Source organism: Telmatherina bonti, assembly GCF_933228915.1.
Source record: "Telmatherina bonti genome assembly, chromosome: 20".
NCBI lineage: Eukaryota > Metazoa > Chordata > Actinopteri > Atheriniformes > Telmatherinidae > Telmatherina > Telmatherina bonti.
In genome coordinates, this window is record NC_136618.1 from 9,696,839 (window position 1) to 9,721,679 (window position 24,841).

The 24,841-nt window shown below is 46.0% G+C and overlaps 1 protein-coding gene across 1 annotated transcript in view; it reads right to left on the reverse strand.

Moving 5' to 3' along the window:
• Nucleotides 1-24,841, reverse strand: part of LOC306770695 (dynein axonemal heavy chain 5-like) — a gene marked incomplete at both ends in the record, with an annotated part of 57,574 nt that overhangs the window by 30,540 nt on the left and 2,193 nt on the right. The window contains 44 exon segments of the mRNA XM_079259595.1: nucleotides 1,315-1,422; nucleotides 1,505-1,575; nucleotides 1,664-1,836; nucleotides 1,907-2,053; nucleotides 2,133-2,348; nucleotides 2,467-2,595; nucleotides 2,681-2,836; nucleotides 2,920-3,030; nucleotides 3,108-3,261; nucleotides 5,588-5,787; nucleotides 6,171-6,299; nucleotides 6,368-6,479; nucleotides 6,982-7,144; nucleotides 7,244-7,380; nucleotides 7,455-7,573; nucleotides 7,661-7,810; nucleotides 7,902-8,156; nucleotides 8,596-8,676; nucleotides 8,745-8,841; nucleotides 11,244-11,347; nucleotides 11,424-11,516; nucleotides 11,608-11,774; nucleotides 11,845-11,968; nucleotides 12,043-12,130; nucleotides 14,069-14,276; nucleotides 14,358-14,509; nucleotides 14,823-14,962; nucleotides 15,406-15,561; nucleotides 15,664-15,753; nucleotides 16,092-16,265; nucleotides 16,351-16,446; nucleotides 16,538-16,633; nucleotides 16,935-17,040; nucleotides 17,132-17,251; nucleotides 17,726-17,907; nucleotides 19,621-19,719; nucleotides 19,805-19,898; nucleotides 20,784-20,949; nucleotides 21,397-21,574; nucleotides 21,771-21,872; nucleotides 21,938-22,009; nucleotides 23,972-24,038; nucleotides 24,111-24,208; nucleotides 24,288-24,476. Coding sequence (XP_079115721.1) covers nucleotides 1,315-1,422; nucleotides 1,505-1,575; nucleotides 1,664-1,836; nucleotides 1,907-2,053; nucleotides 2,133-2,348; nucleotides 2,467-2,595; nucleotides 2,681-2,836; nucleotides 2,920-3,030; nucleotides 3,108-3,261; nucleotides 5,588-5,787; nucleotides 6,171-6,299; nucleotides 6,368-6,479; nucleotides 6,982-7,144; nucleotides 7,244-7,380; nucleotides 7,455-7,573; nucleotides 7,661-7,810; nucleotides 7,902-8,156; nucleotides 8,596-8,676; nucleotides 8,745-8,841; nucleotides 11,244-11,347; nucleotides 11,424-11,516; nucleotides 11,608-11,774; nucleotides 11,845-11,968; nucleotides 12,043-12,130; nucleotides 14,069-14,276; nucleotides 14,358-14,509; nucleotides 14,823-14,962; nucleotides 15,406-15,561; nucleotides 15,664-15,753; nucleotides 16,092-16,265; nucleotides 16,351-16,446; nucleotides 16,538-16,633; nucleotides 16,935-17,040; nucleotides 17,132-17,251; nucleotides 17,726-17,907; nucleotides 19,621-19,719; nucleotides 19,805-19,898; nucleotides 20,784-20,949; nucleotides 21,397-21,574; nucleotides 21,771-21,872; nucleotides 21,938-22,009; nucleotides 23,972-24,038; nucleotides 24,111-24,208; nucleotides 24,288-24,476 — 5,869 coding nt within the window.

Consider the following 24,841-nt stretch of genomic DNA (forward strand, 5'->3'; position numbering starts at 1 on the left):
AGGGGTACCCAGCTACAGTCCTCGAAGGTCACAATCCTGCAGGTTTTCCATGTATCTTTGCTTCAACACTCAAATTAATCAGTCACTGTGCAAAACATCTATGGCTGTTGGATCCATTCCACAATGTATTCCACAATGTAAACGTGTGTTGGAGCAGGGATACATGGAAAACTTGCAGGACAGCATTGAGGACTGACTTTGGACACCCCTGATGTAGCTCTTCTCCATAGAAAGTGTGGACCAAACTGGACCGAGTTGTGTTTGTTTTAAAAGAGTGTCTACATTTGCCAAACGTTTTTTCTACACACATGCCAAAGTTTTCAATAACCCCCGGCTGCAGCCTGGAGAATGGGGCAGGGCTGGATATTGGGCGGAGTTGGATGTCTAATGGGCGTGGTTAGACGGGCAATGGGTGTTAGGGGTTAGGTTTAGGGTTAGCAGTGGCCATCCAGTCAAAATGTTGAGGGGGGGGGGGGGGGGTTGGACATCCAACTCCGTCCAATATCCAGCCCCGCCTCATTCTCTAGTCTCCAGCCAAGACCCTCTCAAAGATTTTAGTGGTCAAACAGGTTTGAGCACCATCTTTTAAATTCAAGATCTTTTTATTTAGACTTCCTTTGATACCAAACATACAAGAAATCCAAAGCGTTTGCACAAGCCCACAGAGAAGCAGGTCAATGCAGGAACCATGGCTACAGTAAAAAGGTGGATAAAGAGAGAATGAAACCAAACAAAAAACAAGAAAGAACACCTAAAACCCAATTTCCCTAATCGGCAGGTATCGATTTAAAGGCATGAACCAATAAAAGAGCAAAGTTTGTAAGATATTACTCCGTGTTATAAACCTGAAGCTGCATTAGAAATCCTGCTCCCATGTCTTTTGAAATGTATACAAAAAGGTCCCCACATCTCCTGAAACTTCCTGCTCTCATGCTGTAGTGAGCATCCAATCTTTTCGAGTTTTAAACAGGACATCAAATGTCCTGTTTGAATGTCCAATAGCCATTGCTTATGTGTTGGTGGGATAGTGTCCTTCCATTTATGGCACTGCCCTGCATGTTTCAGAGACAATCCTACTTCACACAAATTAATTAAATGAGTGTCACGTTAGCAGGCTTGCAAAGAACCTGATGAGGAAAGTTATTAATGTGAATCAGGTGTGTTGGAGTAGGAACAGGTCTAAGACATGCAGGGGAGTGATTCTTGAAGACCAGGATTAAGAAACACTGCTATAGACCAGTAATGATCTCTTATATAACTCTTGGTCTGTGGTGGTCTTCAGTAGTGACCCATGTACTCCTGAAATAATCCCACCTTTATAAATCCGGCCCAGTCCTCTGTAGTCCATCTGGTCTGAACAGTTGAAAACCACCACGTATTTCCCCAGGCAGCGACCCATGTCTTTGGTGGTCTCGGTTTTACCTGAAAACACACACACACACACACTCAAAGCAAAGTTAGGAAACACCATGTCCCAGACGCATTTCTGAAGCTGTTCTGGTACCTGTTCCTGCTGGACCTGCTGGAGCTCCACCCATACTCATCCCCAGAGCCTGTGACAGAGTGATGTAACACCTGGACAGATGTTCAGCATGTTTAAGTTCTACCTGCACCCTGAAGGCATCGTCTTGGTGATCATATCGTGTGTGAGGTGTTAGGGAACCTGTCTGTCAGCGGAGTGATGACCAGTCTGTCCGTGCAGCCCAGGTATTCATTGCAGTAGGTAAATTCCACGTCTGTGATCTGGATAACGCACCTGTCCGTCTCCTCCAGGAAGTAGAACCTCGACTGTTTCTGCCACTCAAAGTCAGACGAAGTTCGTACGTTCAGACGAACCTGGTGAAAGGAGATAAAGTCAGCTGTTTTGATCGAACTGTTTGACGTATCCGTCCGTCTGTTGACCCACCAGGTCGTCGAAGATGTCTCTCTGGTGGACGTGAATGGTGATGAGTGTTTCATACTTGGTCCTCTCATTCCTGCTCAGCTCCCTGGTCGTCATGTCGATGAGCTCATTGAGCAGGTCCAGAAAGTTCTGATTTGTTGCCTGCATGATCTGGTGAGCCAATCACATGGGAGTCAGTTAGCGTGGCGGGACGATAGCACGATAAATCATGACTTTAAATAAAAAGCACCTTATTGTCCGACTTGCTGAGGACAAGGGCTTCTTCTGCGTCCCTGGTCCATATCATCTGGATTCCCAGAAGACCAACCTGAGCCGGAAACCCTGACTGGAATTCCAGTAGCTTCCACCCAGAGTCACTGATGGCCAGGTAGGCTTGGCGGATGATGCTGTGGAGGGTCTGCTTGACCCCTGAGAGCAGCTGTCCCAACCACTCCTCCACATTTCCCTGTTAGTCACATCTCAGTCAACTTATTACAGGACTTCAGGCATTTTAGGAATATTAAAAAAAGAGTTTTTAATTAAATTAAAGACTGAAAATAGTGAGTCAGTGTTGGTGTGTTTACCTGTGCCAGGACAGGCTGACTCAGCTCCACCGTTTCTCCTTCTTGGGACTGAAAACTCACCATCTGGTCGTAGATTTTTTCACTGAAAACCACTCGATTAACGTTGTCGAACAGACTGAGCAGATGCGTCTGACACAACAACAGAGAAAGGTTCCAGTTCAAAGTCAGAAAAATGTCACTGATCTGTACGAGCCGTGGGTCTCCTCAGTCTCACCTGTATGGTGTGCGAGTCGGAGGCTTGGCCCAGAATCTCCAGTAGAGCGGGGTCTGACACGAAGAAAAAGCGAGGGAACACCAAGCGTTTCTTCTCCAGGTAACCAGACAGAGACTTCTGACAGAGTTCCAGCTGCTCCAGCAGGTGAGGGAGCAACTGGAGGAGGATGAAGAGGAGACAGGATGTTGGTCTGAATGAGGACTTAAGATGCTGGAGGATTACAAGCCCGAGCGCTGCACCTGACTCAGCGTCTCGTCTCCCACGCAGCACTGCACCACGTTGGGAATCTCATGCGCCCGTTGCATGATCCTCTGCCAGGATTTGTCAATGTTCTGGAAACGTTTTGCCTCCTACAGAAGAAACAAACTTTTCTTTCAAGTCAACAGTAAACTGGTTAAGTGGAGCCATTTCTGGTCCTCAGTGTGACCTGAGGAAGCTGCTTGGCGATGTCTCCACCAACAAACACAGCCTCCAGGTAGATCCAGAGGTTTTGTACCGACCACCACTTCTCGATGATCTCCGAGGTGTTGGAAAGCTTCTGGACCCACAGCTGGATGGAGGGTTTGAACGGAGCGTTGTACCTGCAGACAGCAGACATGCTCTTTCATCCTCTAGCTTACCGTTTTCAAACCAGAGTTTCTGGTTTTGTCTTTTTCTTTTAAACCAGTGGTTCCCAAACGTTTTCGCCCCCCCCCCCATGTCACATGAGCTAAAGAAACATATAAAGAAATGTGTCAGTTTATTGGTGGCAGTGTAGTTCATTCATTATCTTAACCGCTTAGTCTGATTAAGGGTTGCGGGGAAGCTGGAGCCTATCCCAGCAGTCTTTGGGCGACAAGCAGGGTACACCCTGGACAGCTTGCCAGTCCATCGCAGGGCCCCACAGAGACGAACAACCACTCACGCTCACACCTAGGTGCAATTTAGAGTAACCAATCAACCTAACATGCATGTCTTTGGACGGTGGGAGGAAGCCGGAGTACCTGGAGAGAACCCACGCATACATGGGGAGAACATGCAAACTCCACACAGAAAGGCCACAGTCAATCCCAGCCAAGGATTGAACCAGCGACCTTCTTGCTGTGAGGCCACAGTGCTAACCGGTAGTGTAGTTGACTATAGTTAAAGTTGTGTTTGTCTTATCCTTTGTTCTGGTCCAGTGTGAAACGTTTTACACCAGGAATCTCTGCAAACTACTTCAGGTGAGCGAGTTTCCGATAAGACGGTGCCGGTTTATTTCTAAAGTGGTTTATTTCTAAACCAACAAGCTTTTTATGTGGTTAGGATGAAAAGTCCCCAAATGGAGTTGTAACTCGTTTGGCTTCATAACATCTAATATATTGATATGTCTCTCTTCATTACCTACCACTGATTACTATTACTTGACCATCCAGCCCGGGAACATTTATGCTCCATCATACTTTCTTCTCTTTTTTTTTTTAAAACACGAAGTCTCTCTTGTTTAATTTATCGTTTCCCATTGGTGCTTTAACCAATTTGTCAGTGCCACAACTCCATGTTTTATTTTGTCTTGCAGCGCTCCCCTCTGAGATAACTCTGGGCCCCTCTTGGGGGGCCCGCCTCCCAGTTTGGGAACCATTTTAACCTGTCCTGTGCAGGAATATTACACTCAAACCATGTGGAGAGGTCCTCGCATCTGATGGGTTACTAGGGCAACGTGAACAGATGTTGGAATCTGCCAGAAACATTTTGAACATCCTGTCCTATGCAGTGGGTTTTGTGGAGAACTTTATAGTTGTAAGTTTAAATTTTTCATCATTTTAAAAAGGCATATAGACACATTTCTGACAAGAATTTTTCATTAAAGCTACTGAATAAGTCTGTTTCCTATTATCAGGACAGAAGTGAAATGGAATCCGCCTTTTGACCAATAATCCAGATGTTTTGATAAGTTTTGTGGCTTTCAGATTTATGAAATCTGCCATTCTCATAGAAAGTTGCAAATCTGTCTGGCTAAAGTATTTATTTGGTTATAATCATTTTAATTTGCTAATATTTCAGGAATTTCTCACGACTAATTCCATATTGTGAAGTGAGAATCTGAAATGACAGTTGTTATTGCGCAATATGTGATATAATTGCTCTACTCCTTTTTTATTCCACTGACTAAAGTTGATCATTTTTTCTTTAGTAGGAAGTCAGGATTGTTCCAGATGGGTGTTGGCATACATGGAATAAGCAAAGACTTGGCCTGGTGGGAATTTCTTTAGGTAGCCGTCAGAGAGGAGTCGATCCTGATGCTGCACCGAGGACACCAACGTTTCTGTTTTTTTCTTCTGTCTGATCTCAGTTTGTTCTGCTTATATCAGGGGATCATCTACTTCTTCTGCTCATCATCCACTCTTCTTTTATTTTCCTGTTCATCCCTCCCCAGTTCACTGCTTTATTCCCATCTCTGTTCCTTTTCCAGCTAAGTTCTCATTTCTTCAATAACACTTCTTTTAATGCGCCTCATCTTCTGCATGCTAAAGGAATGTCCCCTGTTGATTCCCGTCTTCTATTTTACCCGCTCTGTCTTTCCTTCCTTTCTGCTTCCTTTTATATTCACCCTTCTTTACCTTCTCCTACCCTCCAAGTCATTCCCTTCCTTTCATCATTTTCCATTTAACTATTTTTCTTCCTTGTTTTTAATCCCATCTTTGCTCAATTCTCGTTTGCCTTGTTTAGTTTTAGCTCTTTCTCTTCCTTTACACTAATTTCTTTGCTTTTCACCTCTCTGTCATTCCTTCTCTGATCAATCAATCCATCTAAAATTATTTTACCATCTACGCCTCCTTCTTTTGGTCCATTAATCTTTCCTTAACAAGTCCCTCGTTTGTCCTCTTTTATTCCCTCTTTTCGACCTTCCTTCTTGCTTCCTTGCTCCCCACTTCCCCCACCTCCCACCTGTTGCTCAGCAGCGACGTCAGCACCATCAGACTGTCCTCCATCATGGAGATTTTCTCTGCCGTCTCGCTGCCTTTCAGCAGCAGCTCTCCTCTGGTCCGGAAGGAGGTGAAGCTGAGCGTCTGTCCGCTCCACTCGGCGACCACCTCCTTCAGTTTGGCCTCGATGTCGCGCTCCTTAACGGCGCTGATGCAAACATCCTGATCCCAACAGGACAGAAAGAGAAAAAGATATTCTATTCACCAGTTATTCTCATCATTATTATTTATACAGACAGTTTCTAACTTTTAGAGTCATAGAGTCAATAGTTTTTAATCATAATTTAGTCATACAGACTTGAGTCACACAGGTGTGATTTCTGAGGGATCTGTTGACAATTGCAAAAAGTTAGACATAAACCAATACATAGACTAAATAAAGTTCAGATTAAGTCACTGAAAACATGGATGAGACCTCAGTGCTGTTTCCAGTGTGTTTAAAATCCCCCCGATGAGATCAAACTGGACAGCTTGAGATCCAGCTGTTTGTTCTCCTGCTCTGACAAACATCTGCAGATAAACCATCAGCGTCGTCAGGTTTTTACCTCAATGTCCTCTTTGTGTTCCAGCAGCGGCGCCTCCATGATGTTTCTCAGACAGAAACTCTCCGAGTCCACCTGGAAGCTGTGACCGGTCAGATCACTGAGACGAGTCCAGTGTCTGTCCAGCATCGCCTGAACAAGAAGATCAGGATTCAGGAAACTGGCGTTCAGAACAAAAGCTCCAGTTCCGCGTGCGTTACCTTGTTGGCCATCATGTTCAGTAAAGGACACGTCTCTGTGAAGTCATCGATTGTCTTCTTCAGATCTCTGAAGGCCTGCCACTCCTTGAGCGCCTTCGGGAGCTTCCTGATCCTGAAAGCTCACACAAGAGGTGCAACAATGCCTCAATGCGTCTTCATCAGTCGCTTTCAGTGCTGCCTGAGCTGATCAGATTAATTATAAATAACCAGCATCGTCAGAAAAACCTGCTGCGGGGGAACATGACTCCAGTGTGTATAGGTGTATGATTGTGTGTCTATATAAGTGGGTGTGTACGTGTGCTTATGTACAGGCAAATGTATGTAGGTCGTTCTCTTTCTCTCTTTTTCTCTACGAGGTGTATTTCTTTTTTCTTTTCCTTTTGATTCTCTTTCTGCCTCTCTTCTGTCCTCTCCGGTCTGGTCTGGCAGCACAAACTTTGTAATACAAACAGTTATGCAAAATAAATAGAAGAATAAAATAAGAATCCAGTATATAAAGGGGAGCGTTATATCTATGATGCAAAGTAAATCTGATCAGCAGAACACAGCATCTAGATAATCATTCCGGCTGCTTAACTGCTGGACAAGACGAAAGAAAAAGCCTGCTGCACCACCTGCTCTGGAACTCCTGCAGCTCCGCGTTGATCTTCTCGATGTTGAGATCAGTCCACAGGATGTCACGGTAACCGGCGACGCTGTCGATGACTGCGTTGTACAAACTGTAGAGTTTGGACAGCAGGGAGAGTTCCCTCTTGATCCTCTGCAGCTCCGGATACTCTGCAGGATGGAGAAGGATGATCAGAACGGATGAAGAGGAGGAGGAGGAGGAGGAGGAGGAGGAGGAGGAGGAGGAGGAGGGGAGGCAGTCATTCCCACCGTTAACAGGGAGTCCAAACAGCTGCTCTCCTTCAGAGTAGGTTATGTGTTTCCTCCACAGCTGATCAAACTTGGCTTGAAAACTCTGCAACCGCTCGCTGGCCTCAGCTGGAGCCAGACCCTCCACGCCGGGGCCCCTGCACGCACACACACACACACACCGTTTTCTCTCTGCACATGCTCTGTTTCCTCCCAGTGTGTGTGTGTTTACCTGTGGTCGTAGTCGGAGCAGAAACTCTGAGCGCAGCTCTGGAAGCTCTGCACCGAGGCCAGCAGGTCGGCCTTCATGCTGGGTTCAATCTTCACCAGAGCGTTCTGGGTCTGCGTCACCTGAAAAGACACACACACACATACACACACCTGTGTGAATCTCTGCATGGTCAGCACCAGCGATACGCCTCCGTTCCTGCATCTCACCAGAGCACTGAGGTTTTTCCAAGCGTACGTCAGGACGTCCACATGCTCAGCGTTGCCATCGTTGAAGACCAGCTCGTGCTTCTGCAGCAGTGCGAAGGATTCCTCCACCGGCCCGACGGCGGTGTCAATACGGACCTCCGCCTCCCGAACCTCAAAACAGAGAGGAGAAGGAATAGATGGATGAATGAATAAATGGATGAATGCATGATGTCATTGTTCAGCCAATCAGATGCTGGCTCACCTCTCTGAGGGCCGCCATCGCTGCTTGAACATCCTCCAGGTCTGTGATTGGACGCTGCAGCCTTTTTGTCAGCCCGTCCACGTATAAGAGGATGTTGTTCATATCGGCGGACGCGCGCTGGTTGAGCGCAGCGCCAAAGGTTCGTTTCCAGAGACGACATTCCTGCGTGAGCGCCATCTTCAGCTGCTCTGTGTCAAACTGGATGGAAGCCACGAGACGAACCGCCGGCAGCTCAGAAACCTGCTCCTGCAGCTTCTGCAGGGGACAAAAACCACGTTTCTGCTCTCAACATAAAGGTTGGAAGTCTTCTAAACTTATACATGTTACTGATCCTTTAAATCCTGGAGGTGTTGTGGTTAAAACCTGCAGACTGAACTGGTTTGTTCATCACATCCTGCAGAACCAGGACTGATTAAGACCAGGTCAACACGCAGACCTCAGGCTATGTTGTAGCAGAGCAGGGAGCTTATAGGGACTGCTTCCATGAAGGGATTCCCACGGTTGGTTTGGGTGTTAAATCAGAGCAGAACTTTGCTAAAGCATGGCCATTGATTGTTGTTGATAAAAGGGGGGCCCAGCAGAAAATTTCTGGGAACCATTGCTCTGATCAATGATGTTTTCCTGACTCCTACTGTCAGTGATCAGCGTTCCAGCTGATTGGTTGATATTGATGCTGAAATGCAGAATAACTCACAGAGTAGAAGCAGATCTGAGAGCTGAACTCCGTCAGAGAGGGTTCGGGCTGCAGGAAGGCTTTCACCTGCTCCTCTGGGTCCTAAACACAAATCTGTTAGTGCAGCTCAACAACAACAACAACATTCAAACACACACACACACACACACCTGGTTCCACAGAGCAGAGAAGAGGCTGAATTCATTCAGAGCCTCAGCAGCTGGAGCCTGTAGAGCCAACACGATGGAGCTGAGCTGCATCACCAGCCTGATGACAACAGCAACACAATAAGGGTTGATCATGTGATGGATGGAGTCTGTAAGTTCACTTCAGCAAGAGCTTTGAGAGAGAGGGCTGAAAATGTGTCCTTTATAACAGGAAGAGACTTTGGAGGAAAATTGATGGATAAATGTCACATTTTTATCAGCTTTCTCATTTGCATGATCCCACCCCTCTGAACCCAAATGGTGTTTTGTTATTGGACTTCTGTGCTCGTCATGGATTGTCCATAACACCCACCATGTTCCAACATAAGAGTGTCCATATATACACCTGGCATCAGGACTCCTTGGGCCGCAGTTCGATGATCGATTTTGTAGTCCTATCATTGGACCATGCCTTGGACACTTTGGTGAAGAGGGGGGCGGAGCTGTCAACTGATCACCACCTGGTGGTGAGTTGGCTCAGATGGTGGGGGAGGAAGCCGGTCAGCAGGCCCAAACGTGTTGTGAGGGTCTACTGGGAATGTCTGGCAGAGTCCCCCATCAGAGGGAGCTTCAACTCCCATCTTCAGCAGAGCTGCAACCATGAGGCGGGGGACATTGAGTCTGAATGGGCCGTGTTCCGTGCCTCTATTGTTGAGGCAGCCAGCCGGAGCTGCAGCTGTAAGGTCCTTGGTGCCTGTCGTTGCGGTAATCCCAGAACTCGTCGGTGGACACCAGCAGTGAGGGATGCCGTCATGCTTAAGGCTCTGGATGCTATGGGGCTGTCCTGGCTGACACGCCTCTGCAGCATCGCGTGGACATCGGGGGCAGTACCGCTGGACTGGCAGACTGGGGTGGTGGTCCCCCTTTTTAAGAAGGGGGACCGGAGGGTGTGTTCCAATTACAGGGGAATCACACTCCTCAACCTCCCTGGTAAGGTCTATTCAGGGGTCCTGGAGAGGAGGGTCCGCCGGATAGTCGAATCCCGGATTGAGGAGGAGCAGTGTGGTTTTCGTCCTGGTTGCGGAACAGTGGACCAGCTCTTTACCCTCTTTGGGGTCCTGGAGGGGGCATGGGAGTTTACCCAACCAGTCTACATGTGCTTTGTGGACCTGGAGAAGGCATTCGACCGTGTCCCCCGGGGGCTCCTGTGGGGGGTACTCCGGGAGTATGGGGTACCGGACCCCCTTGTACGAGATGTCCGGTCCCTGTACGACAGGTGTCAGAGCTTGGTCCGCATTGCCGGTAGTAAGTCGGATCCGTTTCCGGTGAGGGTTGGACTCCGCCAAGGCTGCCCTTTATCACCGATTCTGTTCATAACTTATATGGACAGAATTTCTAGGCGCAGCCGAGGTGTTGAGGGGATCCGACTTGGTGGCCTCAGAATTGGGTCCCTGCTTTTTGCAGATGACGTGGTCCTGTTGGCTTCATCTGGTCGTGATCTCCAGCTCTCGCTTGAGCGATTTGCGGCCGAGTGTGAAGCGGCTGGGATGAGAATCAGCACCTCCAAATATGAGACCATGGTCCTCAGCCGGAATAGGGTGGATTGCCCTCTCCGGGCCGGGAGTCAGGTCCTGCCTCAAGTGGAGGAGTTTAAATATCTCGGGGTCTTGTTCACGAGTGAGAGAAGGATGGAGTGCGAGATCGACAGACGGATCGGTGCGGCGTCTGCAGTAATGCAGGCTCTGCGCCGGTCTGTCGTGGTGAAGAAGGAGCTGAGCCAGAAGGTGAAGCTCTCCATTTACCAGTCGATCTACGTTCCTACCCTCACCTATGGTCATGAGCTGTGGGTCGTGACCAAAAGAACGAGATCTCGTATACAGGCGGCTGAAATGAGTTTCCTCCGCAGGGTGGCCGGGCTCTCCCTTAGAGATAGGGTGAGGAGCTCGGTCATCTGGGAGGAGAACAGAGTAGAGCCGCTGCTCCTCCGCATTAAGAGGAGCCAGTTGAGGTGGTTAAAGCATCTGGTCAGGATGCCTCCTGGACGCCTCCCTGGTGAGGTGTTCTAGGCACGTCCCTCTGGGAGGAGACCCCGGGGGAGACCAAGACACGCTGAAGGGATTTTAACTCTCGGCTGGCCTGGGAAAGTCTTGGGATCCCCCCCGCAGAGCTGACAAGTGTGACTCGGGAGAGGGAAGTCTGGGCTTCCCTGCTTAGGCTGCTGTCCCTGCAACCCGACCATGGATAAGCTGTAAAAGATGTGTGGATGGATGTGTGGATGGATGGATGGATGGATGGATGGATGGATGGATGGATGGATGGATGGATGGCATTTTCCTTCCTGTTTTACAACCAATTTTATAAAAAGTTTTTGATTGAATTTCTAAATGATTTTTTCTTTCTTAGTGAATGTTTGTGGGAGCAGGTTTGGCTTTATCATGGATAAGCATCAGATGAAAGTTAGATTTATCTGATCTCAGCTCTGGTTTTAGTAGAAGTGGTGATTAAACAAGAAGCCGGACTGACTTGGTGACGTCTTTGTGTTCGGCCAGCTGTCGGCTCAGAGGTCGCAGCACCGCTGGTTTCACTGGGATCTCGTCTCCTGCATCTCGACCCGCCGCCTGCTCCAGCTGACAGAGGGACAGGGAAACGTGATTCTGGTTCTGCTGCCTTAGAACAAATAAAAGTGATGAAGGACGAGCTCACCTGCTGCTGTCTGGACTGGAGGTGACAGTACATCCACAGAGGGACGTCTTTAGTTGCAGACAACACGACGGTCAGCAGCTTATTCACCATCGTCTGAAACAAACCAAACATGTTCAGGTTGAGTAAACACTCTGCAGGAGGAAGCAGAGGACTGATGTCTACGTTGGAGATTAGTTAGAAACACCTGAATGTCTTCTAGAGAGGGTCTGAGGACGATGTTGGGGATGGCGAGCTGGATGGAGGCTCTGAGAAGAGGAGCTGACTGGCTGCTGCAGGAGGAAGAAGAGGAGGGCAGCGGCTGTTTGGACAAACGAAGTCTTCTCCTCAGAGTGTCCAGGGAGGACGTAGTGGCTGAGAGAAAAGACCGATCAGGTCATGCAAAGCGAAGGAAGAGCAGGAGAAAAAAAAGGAAGAGACCTACCTGCAACCAGAGCTTCAGTGTTGCGATGCCAAAGCTGACCAATCAGATTGAAGAAGCGGCAAGGAAGACAGGAGAGGCAGCGAGTCTTCTGTTTGGAGTCTGGATGGAGACACTGGAAAAAGCCCTGCGAGGAAACCAAAACGTGTGAATAAATGCACATTTTGTTTCAGACTCAGGGATCTTTTCTGGGTATTTTACCTCCAGATTGACCGTCTCTGCAGCCTTCATCTTCCTCTTCATCTCATCAATCAGCTCAAACACATATTTCTCCACCTGCTGACTCTGACTGCACACAAACAGCAGGTTCATCGCTTCATATGCAATCTAAAATCAGACATTTGGGATTATTTTACTATTTAAATCTTGTAATAAGTTCAGCAACAAAGCCAACGGCTTATAAATCGTGTTTAGATGAAACATCTGAAGCGTGCAGGAGGTCCTCGTGCCAGGACTGAGGCACGATGACACGAGGAAAAAGATTGCTTAGCGGGTTTTTGGACACTGGCCTGGTCAATGATGACTGAGTCGAGCCATAAACGGTAGTCATGTGAGCCAGTGTGGAGGAGATTGAGGTAAAACACAGCTGTAATATCATTTCTATGATACTTTTCCAGCCCGTTTGTCTTCAACCTCAGAGTCCTGAGAGGAGTGAGACCCTCTGTCTCTGTCCACACACAGCACCGTTAACACTGCTTTATGGGGCAGAGGAGGGTTGTGGTGGTGCTTTGGACTTAAATGTTCCAAAAATAAAAGGAAATAATGACTGCTTTTAGAAAAGTCCAGCTCATCTTCAGCTCATTTTTATAATTCTTTTATTGAAAATCCTTTAACTTTTTCTTTGATCTTCTGGTTTCAGGGTTTTTCTGTCTGAGACAAAAACGGTTTAAACTAGCTTGTTGTGTGAGAAGATAACTGGAGTCAATGTCTCAGAGCGCTGACCTACCCCCCCAATAGAATTAAACAAAATACCCTAAAAGAATAATTGGTAAAACAAACTTAAATCCAATTAAATAAGAGATAGAATAAGACTATAAAACACCAATTACAGTTTAAAATAATAAACTGAAAGTTTTCCTGAAAAGGTAAATAGAAAACGGGTAATTAAGAAAGCCAGAAGCGTCTCTGATAAACCTGGTGGTCTTCTGGATCTGGAGTTTCAGATGGCGCCCTCCGGAAGACGCCATCTTGCCCTGCGTCCAAAACCAACCATTTATCTCTGATTTGCCAAACGCTTCTGATTGCAGAAATCTGTTTTATCAGTGCGATATTAAGCTGCTGGTCCATGCTGGTTCCCAGAACCACAGCACTAAACCTTTGTCTTGTTTTCCATTATTTCCTAATGATTGGGTTTAAAGCTGGTTATTGTTGTGTGAACTGTCAAACTGGATTACCCTGTAGGGGTAAATAAAGTTGTATTTGACTGTGACGTGTGGAGAAGGCAAATCCTTCTGCCCAACACGGTGCTTTCACATCTAGTTTGCTTCACGGAGAACAAACTCCTCTCAGTTTGGTGGATTTGAGCAAATCAGAGTTCTGTCCATCAGAGTCTAAAAGCAAATTAAAGGTTGAATCATTCAGTTTTATCTCAGCTTACTCTGATTTTAAAGCCAAACAACAAAGAAAAGACATTTTGTTGTGATGGTTCTACACAAGGGCGCCGCCAGGAATTTTGGGCCCGATGAAAGACAACGGCACAGACCCCATCACTTTTGTTCTGCTTCAGTTGCTTCAAGATGATTAAAAAAAAAAAAAAAAAAAGCTTTTAATGGGAATAATTAAGATCTAGGGCTGTGTTTAACCCTTTATAGGGCAAGTGACTATTTTTGATCACTTTGTTTTCTTTCATATTCAGCATGAAACTTTTTGTGTGTGTGTTAATGTAACAACATAATGGAGGTCTTGGTTCATACCAGAAGGACAATTTTAGGTTAAAATGTCTCATTTGAAGGTATTTCATTGAGTGCCCTATGAAGGGTTAAATCACTGTGCATACATCTAGGTTATTTTAATGTCAATGGTTTATCAGTTTATATTACTGCTATATGTTATTACAACCTTTGAAAGAAGTATTTATCATTTTAAATAAAAGTTTATTGATTTTCTTATTTAGTTTGTAAATCTTTTTGGGCCCCTATGAAGTCGTGGGGCCCTTAGACTCTTCCAAACTATTCCCCCCCATATGGCGCCTCTGGTTCTACGTAGGAGTGTTGTGTTTTATCATCACCAGCTCAGAGTGATGGCAGCAGCTCGGACAGAACGGTCCGCCTGCTGCAGGAGGTCCTGAGGAGAGACGGGCGACTCCTCAGGCAGAACCACGAGACAGCAGGATGACATGGACTCAAAGAGCCGAGTGATGCGACACTCCAACAGGTCTGAGGCCACTTTAACCACATGGTCCAGTTCCTTCAGAGCCTCGTACACGTCATCTACGACTGAACAGAAATCCGTGTTTTACAAGGTCCGGCGTTACTGCTGAACCTGAAATGTCAGGGTTTTCCCTGATCCAGGCTTACATGCATCAGCCCTGAGAGAAGTCCAGAGCAGCGTGGCGAATCCCGGTGAGAGAGCCGCCTCCACGCGGCTCACAAAGACCTGCATGACGGGGACGAGGAGAGGTGGGATCCTGCTGATGGCAGAGCTGTAGTCCTGCAGCAGCTCTGTCAGCCTGGAGCAGCACAGAGAAAAGTCACTCACCAGCAGCACAAAGCTAATCTGAGCCTAAATAGGTCAAAGATTATGTATAAATAAGACGAGACAAGGTTAAATCAGCTGTTTTTCAGCTTGTTTTCCTTTTTTTTTTTTTTTTTTTTTTTTTTTTTTACTTTTTTACTTTTTACAATCATGAAAAGCAAATAAATACCCATCAAATCAGCCTGAATGACTAAAGAAAAAAGCAGTCTGCTTCTTTTGTGCAAAGTTAAAGATGATGATAGAGCTGACGTGGAAGCTGGGACAACAGCTGATGTTACAGCTCTCACCGGCTGTACAAAGCTTTAATCTGAGCCTGTCTGGACGTCATCTTCAGGAGGACCTTCGGCACGGCCGCGCCCAGTTTGCTCATCCAGCGCGCCTCCTGCAGCACCTCCAGCACCACGGGGTCCAGGTTCACCCAAATCTCCTGAGAAACAACCCAAACATTCACCAAACGTTCTGGGGACGAGCAATTCTCTGAAGATGTGCCGAGAATCAACAAGTTACACATTCCTATGAACAAGGCTGGATTATCTTGGGCATTATGGGCCCAGGGGCCCAAACCCATTGGGGGGCCCACGTAGGGAAAACACCAGCAGTTTGGACATGAAATAAAATGTACATCAAAGCCAGATAGTAAAACCACAGTGTCTAGTGTATAGCTATTGGTACCAGTGGCTGAGAGGTGTTAGAAATGTTGTTTCACAGTGTATCATTCACAATGTCTACAAGGTTATGTTGTGGAACGGGGCCCCTGGAACACTCTGGGCCCAGGGACCTGAGCACTTTTAATCCGGCCCTGTCTATGAACTCCATAAATGACATGAATGACTGAACATGTCCGGCTCTCTGAGTCTGCAGCTTCTGCACCTTGTTGCTTTCATGTCGGGCCAGCAGGGTGGTGTTAAGGCGGCGCGGTGCGCCCTCTGCAGCCTGACTCCACCCCTGCAGATGCAGAACTTCATACTGCAGCAACGCCATGGCCAGCTTGTTGTACATCTGGATGACTTTGCTCATCTCAGGTCCCTGGAACAGAGGCAGAGATGCAGGATCACTGCATTGTGCTTGATAAAACACACACACACACACACACACACATCACTGATGTGGTAGAATCCAACTCCGGACCTTGAGGACGTCGAGCTTCTTCTTCAGGATCAACATCGGAGCTTCAATCTTCCTGAAAAGTTGACGACACCAGAGGATCCTGCCAGCCATCTGAGGGACAGGCAACCAATCATCTTTATCTACACAGCTTAACACACACTGGTTTGGATCATCTACAAAGACAAGAATCAGGCAGAGGGAAGTTCAAGGACCAGGTTAAATGAAAAAAAGTCCGTTTTAGGACATATCAGGGATGAGTTTCTTCTATAAACTGGTCTTTTTAGGGTCTTTTTTTCTGTCCTTTATTGGGAAGTTACAGCATCAGAGAGGAGTTGGAGCCAGGAGGAAACAGCAGGAGGCCTGAAAGCTTTGCAGGCTGCAGTAACGACTCAGACTTCACTGCAAGAGGCAGTAAAAGCAGCGACGTCTCCAGACTCGGGTGTTCGTACCGGCGGCAGGTTGCGCCCGATGGGCGGGTTGTCTCTCTCTTTCTGGTAGGTCTTCCTCAGCAGCTCCAGCTCTCTGCTGTAGCACTGCAGCAGTTGCAGGTAATGCGGCTTCAGGTCCAGACGAGCCGCCGGACCCGACTCGAACAGGACCAGCAGCTCCAGCATCCTCTCAGTCTGAAACACAAACACTGGCTGTGAGGAAGAGATGCTGGCGTGTTGAGCAGGTTACACAACATGACCCCGTCATGGTGGAACTCACAGTGAGGGATCGATGGAACCACAAGTCCAGCAGGGACTCCAGGGACTGGAACAAATCCTGAACCTGGACCTGGAAGTCTGCGTAGTCACTGTCAAACTGACACATTTTTTTTACTTTTCAGCTTGTTTTCATGTTTTTTCATGTGAAGCATCAAAGTGCCTGTTGTGAGGAAAGTCTTATGAGATACCTCCAACTTGTGGTGGTCCAGAACATCGTAGGTCTTGGATTTAGTCATGGAGACAATGTTGTGGTAGCGAGCGCAGATCTTCTCGATGCCTTCCACCTGCAACACACCTGAGCTCAGTTTGAGTCTGAAGGAGCTGCGATGCTCTGCACAAGACTTTAACCCTCAAACAGAAAAACTAACATGAGAACTGGACCAACAGCGTCGCACAGCGCTGAAGAAACACCGAAAGAAATCCTGTTGTGAATACTTTAAAATGGACCTTTCTCTTTCCAGAGTTTCATTTGTGCAATTACTGATTCATGACTCATCTATATTTATTTTAAGGCATATCAACTGATTAATGAAATGGGTTGAAAATCATTTCATTAATCAGTCATCTCTTCGTCATTCAGGTCACCTTGATGTTCTGCAGAGCAGCAAGGCTCTGCATTGCAGAGGCCATGTCCGCAATCTTCTCCAGACGTCTGCAGAAAGCATCAAACTTCCCAAATATGTAGTTCTCACTGGGCAGGACAGGAAAACAAAACAACGCTCACCATTTCCAGATTCGCTAAAAAACCCCAGACTTGAGTTTCAGCTTGTGTTGCCGTTTACCTGAAGTCAAACCGCCTGCCGTCAGGGTCGCCTATCAGCTTCTCTCGGATCCTCTGGAAGCTTCTCTGATACTCCACGTTCAGATTACGACACTCAGAGATTCGCTGTAATAACACCAAACTGAAAAACACACACACACTCTTCTCAGGTCTTTGTGAGATCTTTAACACTCGGACGTAGTTTGAGACTGAGAGGTTGTGTGTCTGTGAAGGTGGTCCACAGTACAGGACCCCCACAAGGTGATGAACTCTAACCCTCGCTCTCCAGACGGTACACCTCACTCTGAGTAACGTCATCTGCAGAAATACTCTGATTACTCTGCACCGTATCGGTGATGGACAGCCGCTGAGCCGGCTTCCAGTCAGCCGCTTTGTCCAGTGGGAAGAATTTCACATCTTTTTTCAGTCTGTGCTGGAATTTGCAAACTTCTTTTCATTTATTTAACAATCTGCTGCAAAACTTCAACTCATTTCATTTCCGCACCCGTTCTGGACCAACATTGTGCTGGTTAACCTCCACTTCTGCAGACCTGCATCTCTAATGCCAAGTTTGGACTTTTTATTTGCTTTCAGAGTCTGTAGTTTCAGGCAATACCTGCTGTGGTCCCAGACGCGGCTCACATCCTGAGACAGGTAGCTCCTGCAGGTGTTGATCATCTGGTTGGTTACCTTCAGCAGGAGGGATGTCATCCTCTCAGACGTGTTATAGTACTGAGAGACAGCGTGGATCATTCTGATACTGGTCATTAAGCTGGGAAGGTGCTCCAGCATACTGGTCTGTTGGAGTGGAACAGAAGAAAAAGTGTTTTCAGGAGGGAATTAGCAGAAAAATACTTTATTAATCCATCCATCTTCTGCCGATTATACGGGGTCGGGTCACGGGGGCAGCAGCCTAAGCAGGGAAGCCCAGACTTCCCTCTCCCCAGCCACATTTGCCAACTCTGCAGGGGGATCCTAAGGCGTTCCCAGGCCAGCTGAGAGATATAATCCCTCCAGTGTGTCCTGGGTCTTCCCCGGGGTCTCCTCCCAGAGGGACGTGCCGGAAACACTTCACCAGGGAGGTCCAGGAGGCATCCTGACCAGATGCCCGAACACCTCAACTGGTTCCTCTCGATGCGGAGGAGCAGCGGCTCTACTCTGATCTACTCCCAGATGACTGGGAGGAGATCCTCACCCTATCTCTAAGGGAGAGCCCGGCCACCCTGCGGAGGAAACTCATTTCAGCCGCCTGTATACGAGATCTCGTTCTTTCGGTCACGACCCACAGCTCATGACCATTGGTGAGGGTAGGAACGTATATTGACTGGTATATCGAGAACTTCGCCTTCTGGCTCAGCTCCTTCTTCACCACGACAGACCAGCGCAGAGTCCACACTTTTTCACTCCTGCTCTCAGCGAAGGCGGTCGTTTTTTCTTCGCTCTCTTTCCTCCCTCCCTTGTTGGCCAACAACTTGTCCTGTCTGACTCTGAGCCTCTTTTTAGATCTCTTTCCCTCAAATTTTTTTTACATCATGGATCTTATCGGCTGAGCAATCGATCAAATTTTCTCATCCCGGAGATCAGGCAAGGGGAGCCCGCATGTCCTGAGGGATCGCTTCTGGCTCTTGTGCTGACCAGACTCGATTGTAAGCAGGATGCCCGTTTAGCCCAGACCTGTCATTTTTTGTCGGTCCCAGATCTGGTACGCAGAATTAACAACAACATGGAGAGGATGGCTGCTAGGATCGGTGGAAACTGACCCCCCCATTCGGCTGTTTGGAGCTGCCAGCCTGAGACCTGCTATGGACTCAAGGCCGAGGACAAACTGTTTTCCTCGCCCGAAACCCAAACATCAATCATATCTGGATTCGGCTTCCTAGCGGCCTTGGGCCAGTGCAACCCCCCCCCTGAGAACTGAAGAGATGTTCATAGACCCTCTGTCCTCCTCCTCAACCACCCCTGGTCCCCTCCCACATGAATCACTGCCTTCCTGGACTGTGTGTGTGTCTTGTCTGAGTTTGTGCTTAAGTGAATGAGGGTTTTTCCTGTCTCTCCAAACTGCATCATCTAGTGGTGCGGTCCGGAGTTGCATGTTTTTTTTTTTTCCCTCGACCCCCCCCACCCCACCCCACCCTGATCCTAATGTATCTCTGTTCTTTTTTGTGATAAGGCGGCGCCGGTAAAACTGGCTGCCTAGCCTAAGCTTCAGTTTGGGTCTGTAAATCATTAAGGTTACATGTCTGTACGTCAAACCTTGGACAAGCTGGCTTGAACCTTGAATTTCCCCTCAGGATGAATAAAGTATCTTTGATTTGATTTGACATTACTGCAGACGCCGCACAGATCTGTCTGTTGATCTCACACTCCATCCTTCCCACATCGTAGAACAGTAAACAGCAACGTGCACTTCACATTGTATATTTATTTCATACTTTATATAGTTTTTTTATTTTCAACACAAAGAAGGTTTTAAGCAGTGACTGATTGGCTGAAACAAAGTTTATTTTTTACCGGAGTGCTTTTCTCCAGCGGGCCAAAAAACTTGTCCAGTGTGTAAAGATACTTGACGTTGTCCTTCGCCTCGTTGGCCACGACAGTGATGTCCCCATCCTTAAACACAGCAATCAATAAATCCTTCATTACATTACCATTGTATCTTATCGCAGCTTCACTAAACTGTAATTAAAGCACCGACCAGCTGTCTCCAGGTTCTCATGGTGCGAGATCTGGCCACCTGCAGAACTCCCAACACCTTCTTCACCAACGGATGCTTCACTTCCTCCATCAGGCTGCAGAAGAAATAAAACTACAGAATTTATCACAAAAAACTATTCCAAGATAAAAGTTTTAAATCTACTCTGGTGGAAGATTCATTGCCAAAACCTAGACAGATTCAGTTATGCTCCAAAAGTCTGGTAGGTAAATCTGAGAGGGGTAACTCATGATGAAGTGGGTCGGTCAATGGGCCAGTGTTGTATGGGTTTGGGGTTAGGACCGCTGCGTTTATTTCCAATAAACACAGCAGTGTGCAGAAAAATAACCACTGTCAAACTTTTCCCACCATGTATGGTGAGAACGTATCCATAATTCAACCACTAAGTTGGCTATACTGGATGAGCTTTACTTAACCCTAAACGTATCGTATTTATTACATACAGTTTGAGACATTTCCCATCACTTTATGGCTGAAACTTTGCTGAAAACCCTGTTGTGCATCGTATAAGAATGGTTTTCTGTCCCCTGGTGAATACCAGAAAGATGCTACAATGATTGATGATGATTGATTTGACCTATTACATGGTAATAAATGCTAAAAAAAAAAAAAAAAAAAAAAAAAAAGCTAAATTTGTTCATGTTTTGTGGCAGAGCTGAATAAAAGCTTTCAGAGTTGTTTTTGTGTCCAGCTGTTCAAAGGTTGGGCTTTAAAAAAGGTTAAGATGGAAATCCGATGCCAAACCTGGTGTGGAAGTGTTAATACTGACCAAGGAAAGGACAGAAAACATCTGAAAGTCTCTCAAATGGAAAAAGATTCAAAGTAAAATAAGTAAAGATGACAGGATGTAAACTAGTTGAAAAGATGTGTGACATCAGTCAACAGAAGATCAGGCTGATCCGTTGATCTTCGCACATTTCAGATGATGGTGGATGTAAACTGGTGTTATTTGGTGTTCTACCTGCTGAAAATGACCATGCGTCTCTTCCAGTACTCCAGCTCTGCTGCGGGTCCAACATCGTGGGCTTCCTTCCTCATCTGCTCGTTCTCCGTCAGCACATGCCTGATCTGATTAGTCCACACTGCGACCACACCCTCCAGCTGCTCCACCAGATCTCCGTTTTTAGCTGAAAGCAAAATTATGTCAAGTCTCCTGATTTTTCACAAAGAAACATTATGTCTATAGAGCAGTTTGAACTGGAGATCTCAGACTGATCACATCCTCTCAGTGATACTAGGTATGTTTTAATTCTTTTTCTAGATGTTACTGGTTTTATTTCAGCTTGTATTTAGCTTAAACGTTTGTGGAAAAACCCAAGTTTTTATCTTACTTTAAGTCCTCTGTCTTCACCGGGTTAGAAGGTTCAGTTTTAATCATGTCGAGTGATTGTCATTTTAATTCAAAGAAAATTAGCAGATACATAGATTTTTCATGTGAAAAGGAATTGAAAATGAATGTAGAATGGCAAAGAAATGATTAAGTCAGTCATCAGAGGGCTCTGCTTTCCATCAACACATGTCTGGACATGTTTGGCGCTGGTTAAATCTGTGTATTAAATGGATGAGCTTCCTACCTGCGGCTGTGTAGTCTGCAGGGCTGCCCAGTTGGACAATGGTACCAGGAAGCTCGAGCTGCTGGAGCTGGAACTTTTTCTCCAGGTGGACTCTGGCTGCGCTCAGATTAACAACAAACTGGTCCACTGAGGACAGAAAGGACTGGACGTCTGCGTTGTCCTGCACAGAGCTCCACACCTGGACCAAGTCACAGAGTTAAAGCACAGACTGGTCCAGCTGGGTATCTGGAGGAGCTACATCTATATTTTCTTAGCGGACATAGCATCCAGTCTTTTTGTCTCAATGCTGACAAACAGTTGGAAATACAGACACTAGAAGATTAAAGTGAGTTTTGTTCAGGTTGTGAAGAGGGAGACTGGAAGGTTGTGTGTACCTGCTGCGATCTGAGGGACGGCAACATGATGTGACCCAGCAGGGTTTCCAGGCTGTCCAGGATGCTGCCATCACTGCAGTCCAGCATGCCAAAGTTCACCTCCTGCCAACAGAGACGAGATGTTACGCTGCCCTCTGTAGTCCCCAAACTCTTCTTCTGACACCGACCTGCTGTACGTTAGCCGTGGTTATGGCCTTATCTGTGGTTCTCAGGAAGAACAGACACTTCCCCAGTAAAGGCTGGAAAAACAAAGATCTTGTTACATTTTAACACTGAATGGTGAATATTTGTGGATCAAAATCAATTGAAACTTCCTTTGAAAGGTTCTCAGCTCAGCCAATGAAGTTTATTTAAAACAGAAGTCATATTGGAGCAGCTGCCCCCCCCGCTTACCATTGCATCGTCCCTGGTTCTTGAAGAAGATGTTTTATAAAGATTTCATTATAATGAAAACATGAACAACTTTTTCTTCCAGAATGCTGTGTCATGTCACCGCTGAGTTTTGCACAGCAGTCATTTTAAATGTGCAAGATCGTGTCTAATTCAAAGACAGAGGACATAACCAGATGAAGAAGAAAAGAAAGACAGAGATAGATTCAGATTTAAAAAAGCGTCAGAGTGACTTTTACTGGCTGGAGAGATCTCAGAGAAGAGACAGGATGAAAGATGGATGCTGAATTCATTGGGAACCCCTCAGAGAGAAAATCTGCCAAAGTTCATTCGTGCTTCTTTAAAAAGGGATTATCAGTAGGGGTGGAAAAATTGAATCGAAAAAGCGAACATTGGGATTTTTTTTGCTTCACAAATTTTAAAATCGATTTTTTTGTTTAAAAAAAAATTCAAATTGATAAAAATAATTCATTACAAAATCTTTTTTATTGATCTTTTTACTTTTCTTCTTGGACATTATAACAGCAGAATGATGATTTTCCCTCATTGAAATCAAGAAAATTGACAAGCAAAACAAAAGTTTTGTACATTTTTTTTTTTTTTAAAGTCTACAAAAATCAGCACTATTGAACAATTGTTAGAGATGCAATTTAAATCAAAACGGCACCCAAAAAAAAAAAAAAAAAAAAAAAAAAAAAAATCAGAATCAATTTGGAAAAAAAGCATATCGTCACCGCCCTAATAACCAAGTTCTGATTGTTGACGTCTCTACATACAGAGCTTAGTAACCTACAGGACTGCCCTCCTTCCCAACATGTGTGGTGTAAAAATGATCAGGAAGGGAAATACAGAATGTGTGGTAATGGTAAATGGACTTGTACTTCTATAGCGCCTTTCTAGTCATACAGACCACTCAAAGCACTTTACACTACTTGTCACATTCACCCATTCACACACACATCCAACACACTCATACCCCGATAGGCACATCGGGGGGGGGCAGTTTGGGGTTCAGTGTCTTGCCCTAGGACACTTCGGCATTTCAGGGGAAGCCTGGACATTTTTACCTCCGCCAAAGAGGTTATGTTTTTGCCGGCGTTTGTCTGTCTGTTTGTCTGTTTGCAACATAACTCAAAAAGTTATGGACGGGTTTTATTGAAATGTTCAGGACTTGTTGGAAATGTGAAAAGGAAGAATTTATTTAATTTTGGTGGTGACCATTTGGATCCAGGAACTTTCTAAATGCCCTTGGCGGAGATTTGCGGTCTTTGAGTGCTTTTCTAGTTTTTTAATGAATTTTAGCTAAAATTACAAAATTTTTGCAATTTGACCAGATTTTCTAACCGGTGTTATAAAAACCTTGTGGGAAGAAGTGATCAGGATCCATTAGCATCATTAGCATGTAGCTTCTCCATTTTTATTCTGACTCAAAGTGCAAAACAAAGCTTTGGAGTAACAACCTGAATGCTTAAGTTGTTCCAGATCACCTTTCCAACCAGCAAACACAACAATCCCATCCATAGAAACAGCACAAACTCAACCAGAGCAGTTCTTATCTGCACAGTAATGACCGGGTGGTTCTGCATTGTGCTGAGCTCAGATGGAAACCAGCCAAGAACACCTTCTACTCATCTGTATTTAAATGTGGCTTCAAACTCTTCAAATCACACAAAGAAGCTCAGACTTTCGGTAGTTTTAACAGCAGAACATTTTCCATTTGAAGAACTTCTCTGAATCTCACCGATTTGTGTCATCCACAGTTTGGTAAGAAGTTGTGTTATTATGCAGTACATGAGTGGTATTTTCCTTACCTCTGAGGTTCCTGTAGTGAGGAAGAGCTTCTTCTGATTCACACTTGCTTCATCTGCAGAGGACTGACTAGAGGGTGGATTCTAGGAAGAGAAGCAAAGCAGATAAAGAGCAGAAACACCTCATGAAAGGAAAGATTACTGGACAGAAGCAGCTCTATCCATTATCTTCACCTGCTGATAGAAGAAGATGAGCTTCTTCGACCCCTTTGCAGCAAAGAAATCCTCCGTCAGACTGAACTGAAACAATAAGACGTGGATCATCTGAAGAGTGAGACATTTCTGCACATTTTCCATCCAAGCAGCAGACAGAAGTTACGTTTTCATCAGAGATGAGGGCGTCCTCCACCTCCGCCTCCTTCAGGGTCACACTGTCTGCCAGCCTGTTGATCAGGTATTTATGTCGGGAGTCCATCCCTGCTCGCCTCTCCTCCTTCATGGCTTTCATCTGCTTTAACATCTCCCTCCTCGCTCCATTGGACAGCAGCACTGTCCTTCTGCCAGACACCTGCAGTAAAATCCCACCAGAAATCAGAGTCATGCAGGTTTTGTCTCCTTTCTTCTGCTTCAAGCTTCACATGGTTGGAATTAACTGTGTGTCTGCGGTTCACTGCAGATCAGGTCGTACAGGGAAGCGACCGTCGTGTAAAAGATGCTGTGAAACTGGAAAGTACAGTGAAGGAGAGTAATTGTGACAGTCAACAGATAACAAAAAAAGCAAAGGAAGCATTGGTCACAGTGATGTTCTTACAATAACTAAATGATCTGAAAAATAAATTCATGCTCAGGTTGCATTTTGGTCTGTGAATATAAAATTTCTTTAAATACACTGAAAATTCGCATATTTTCAGTGTGAATAATCAGAAAAATTCA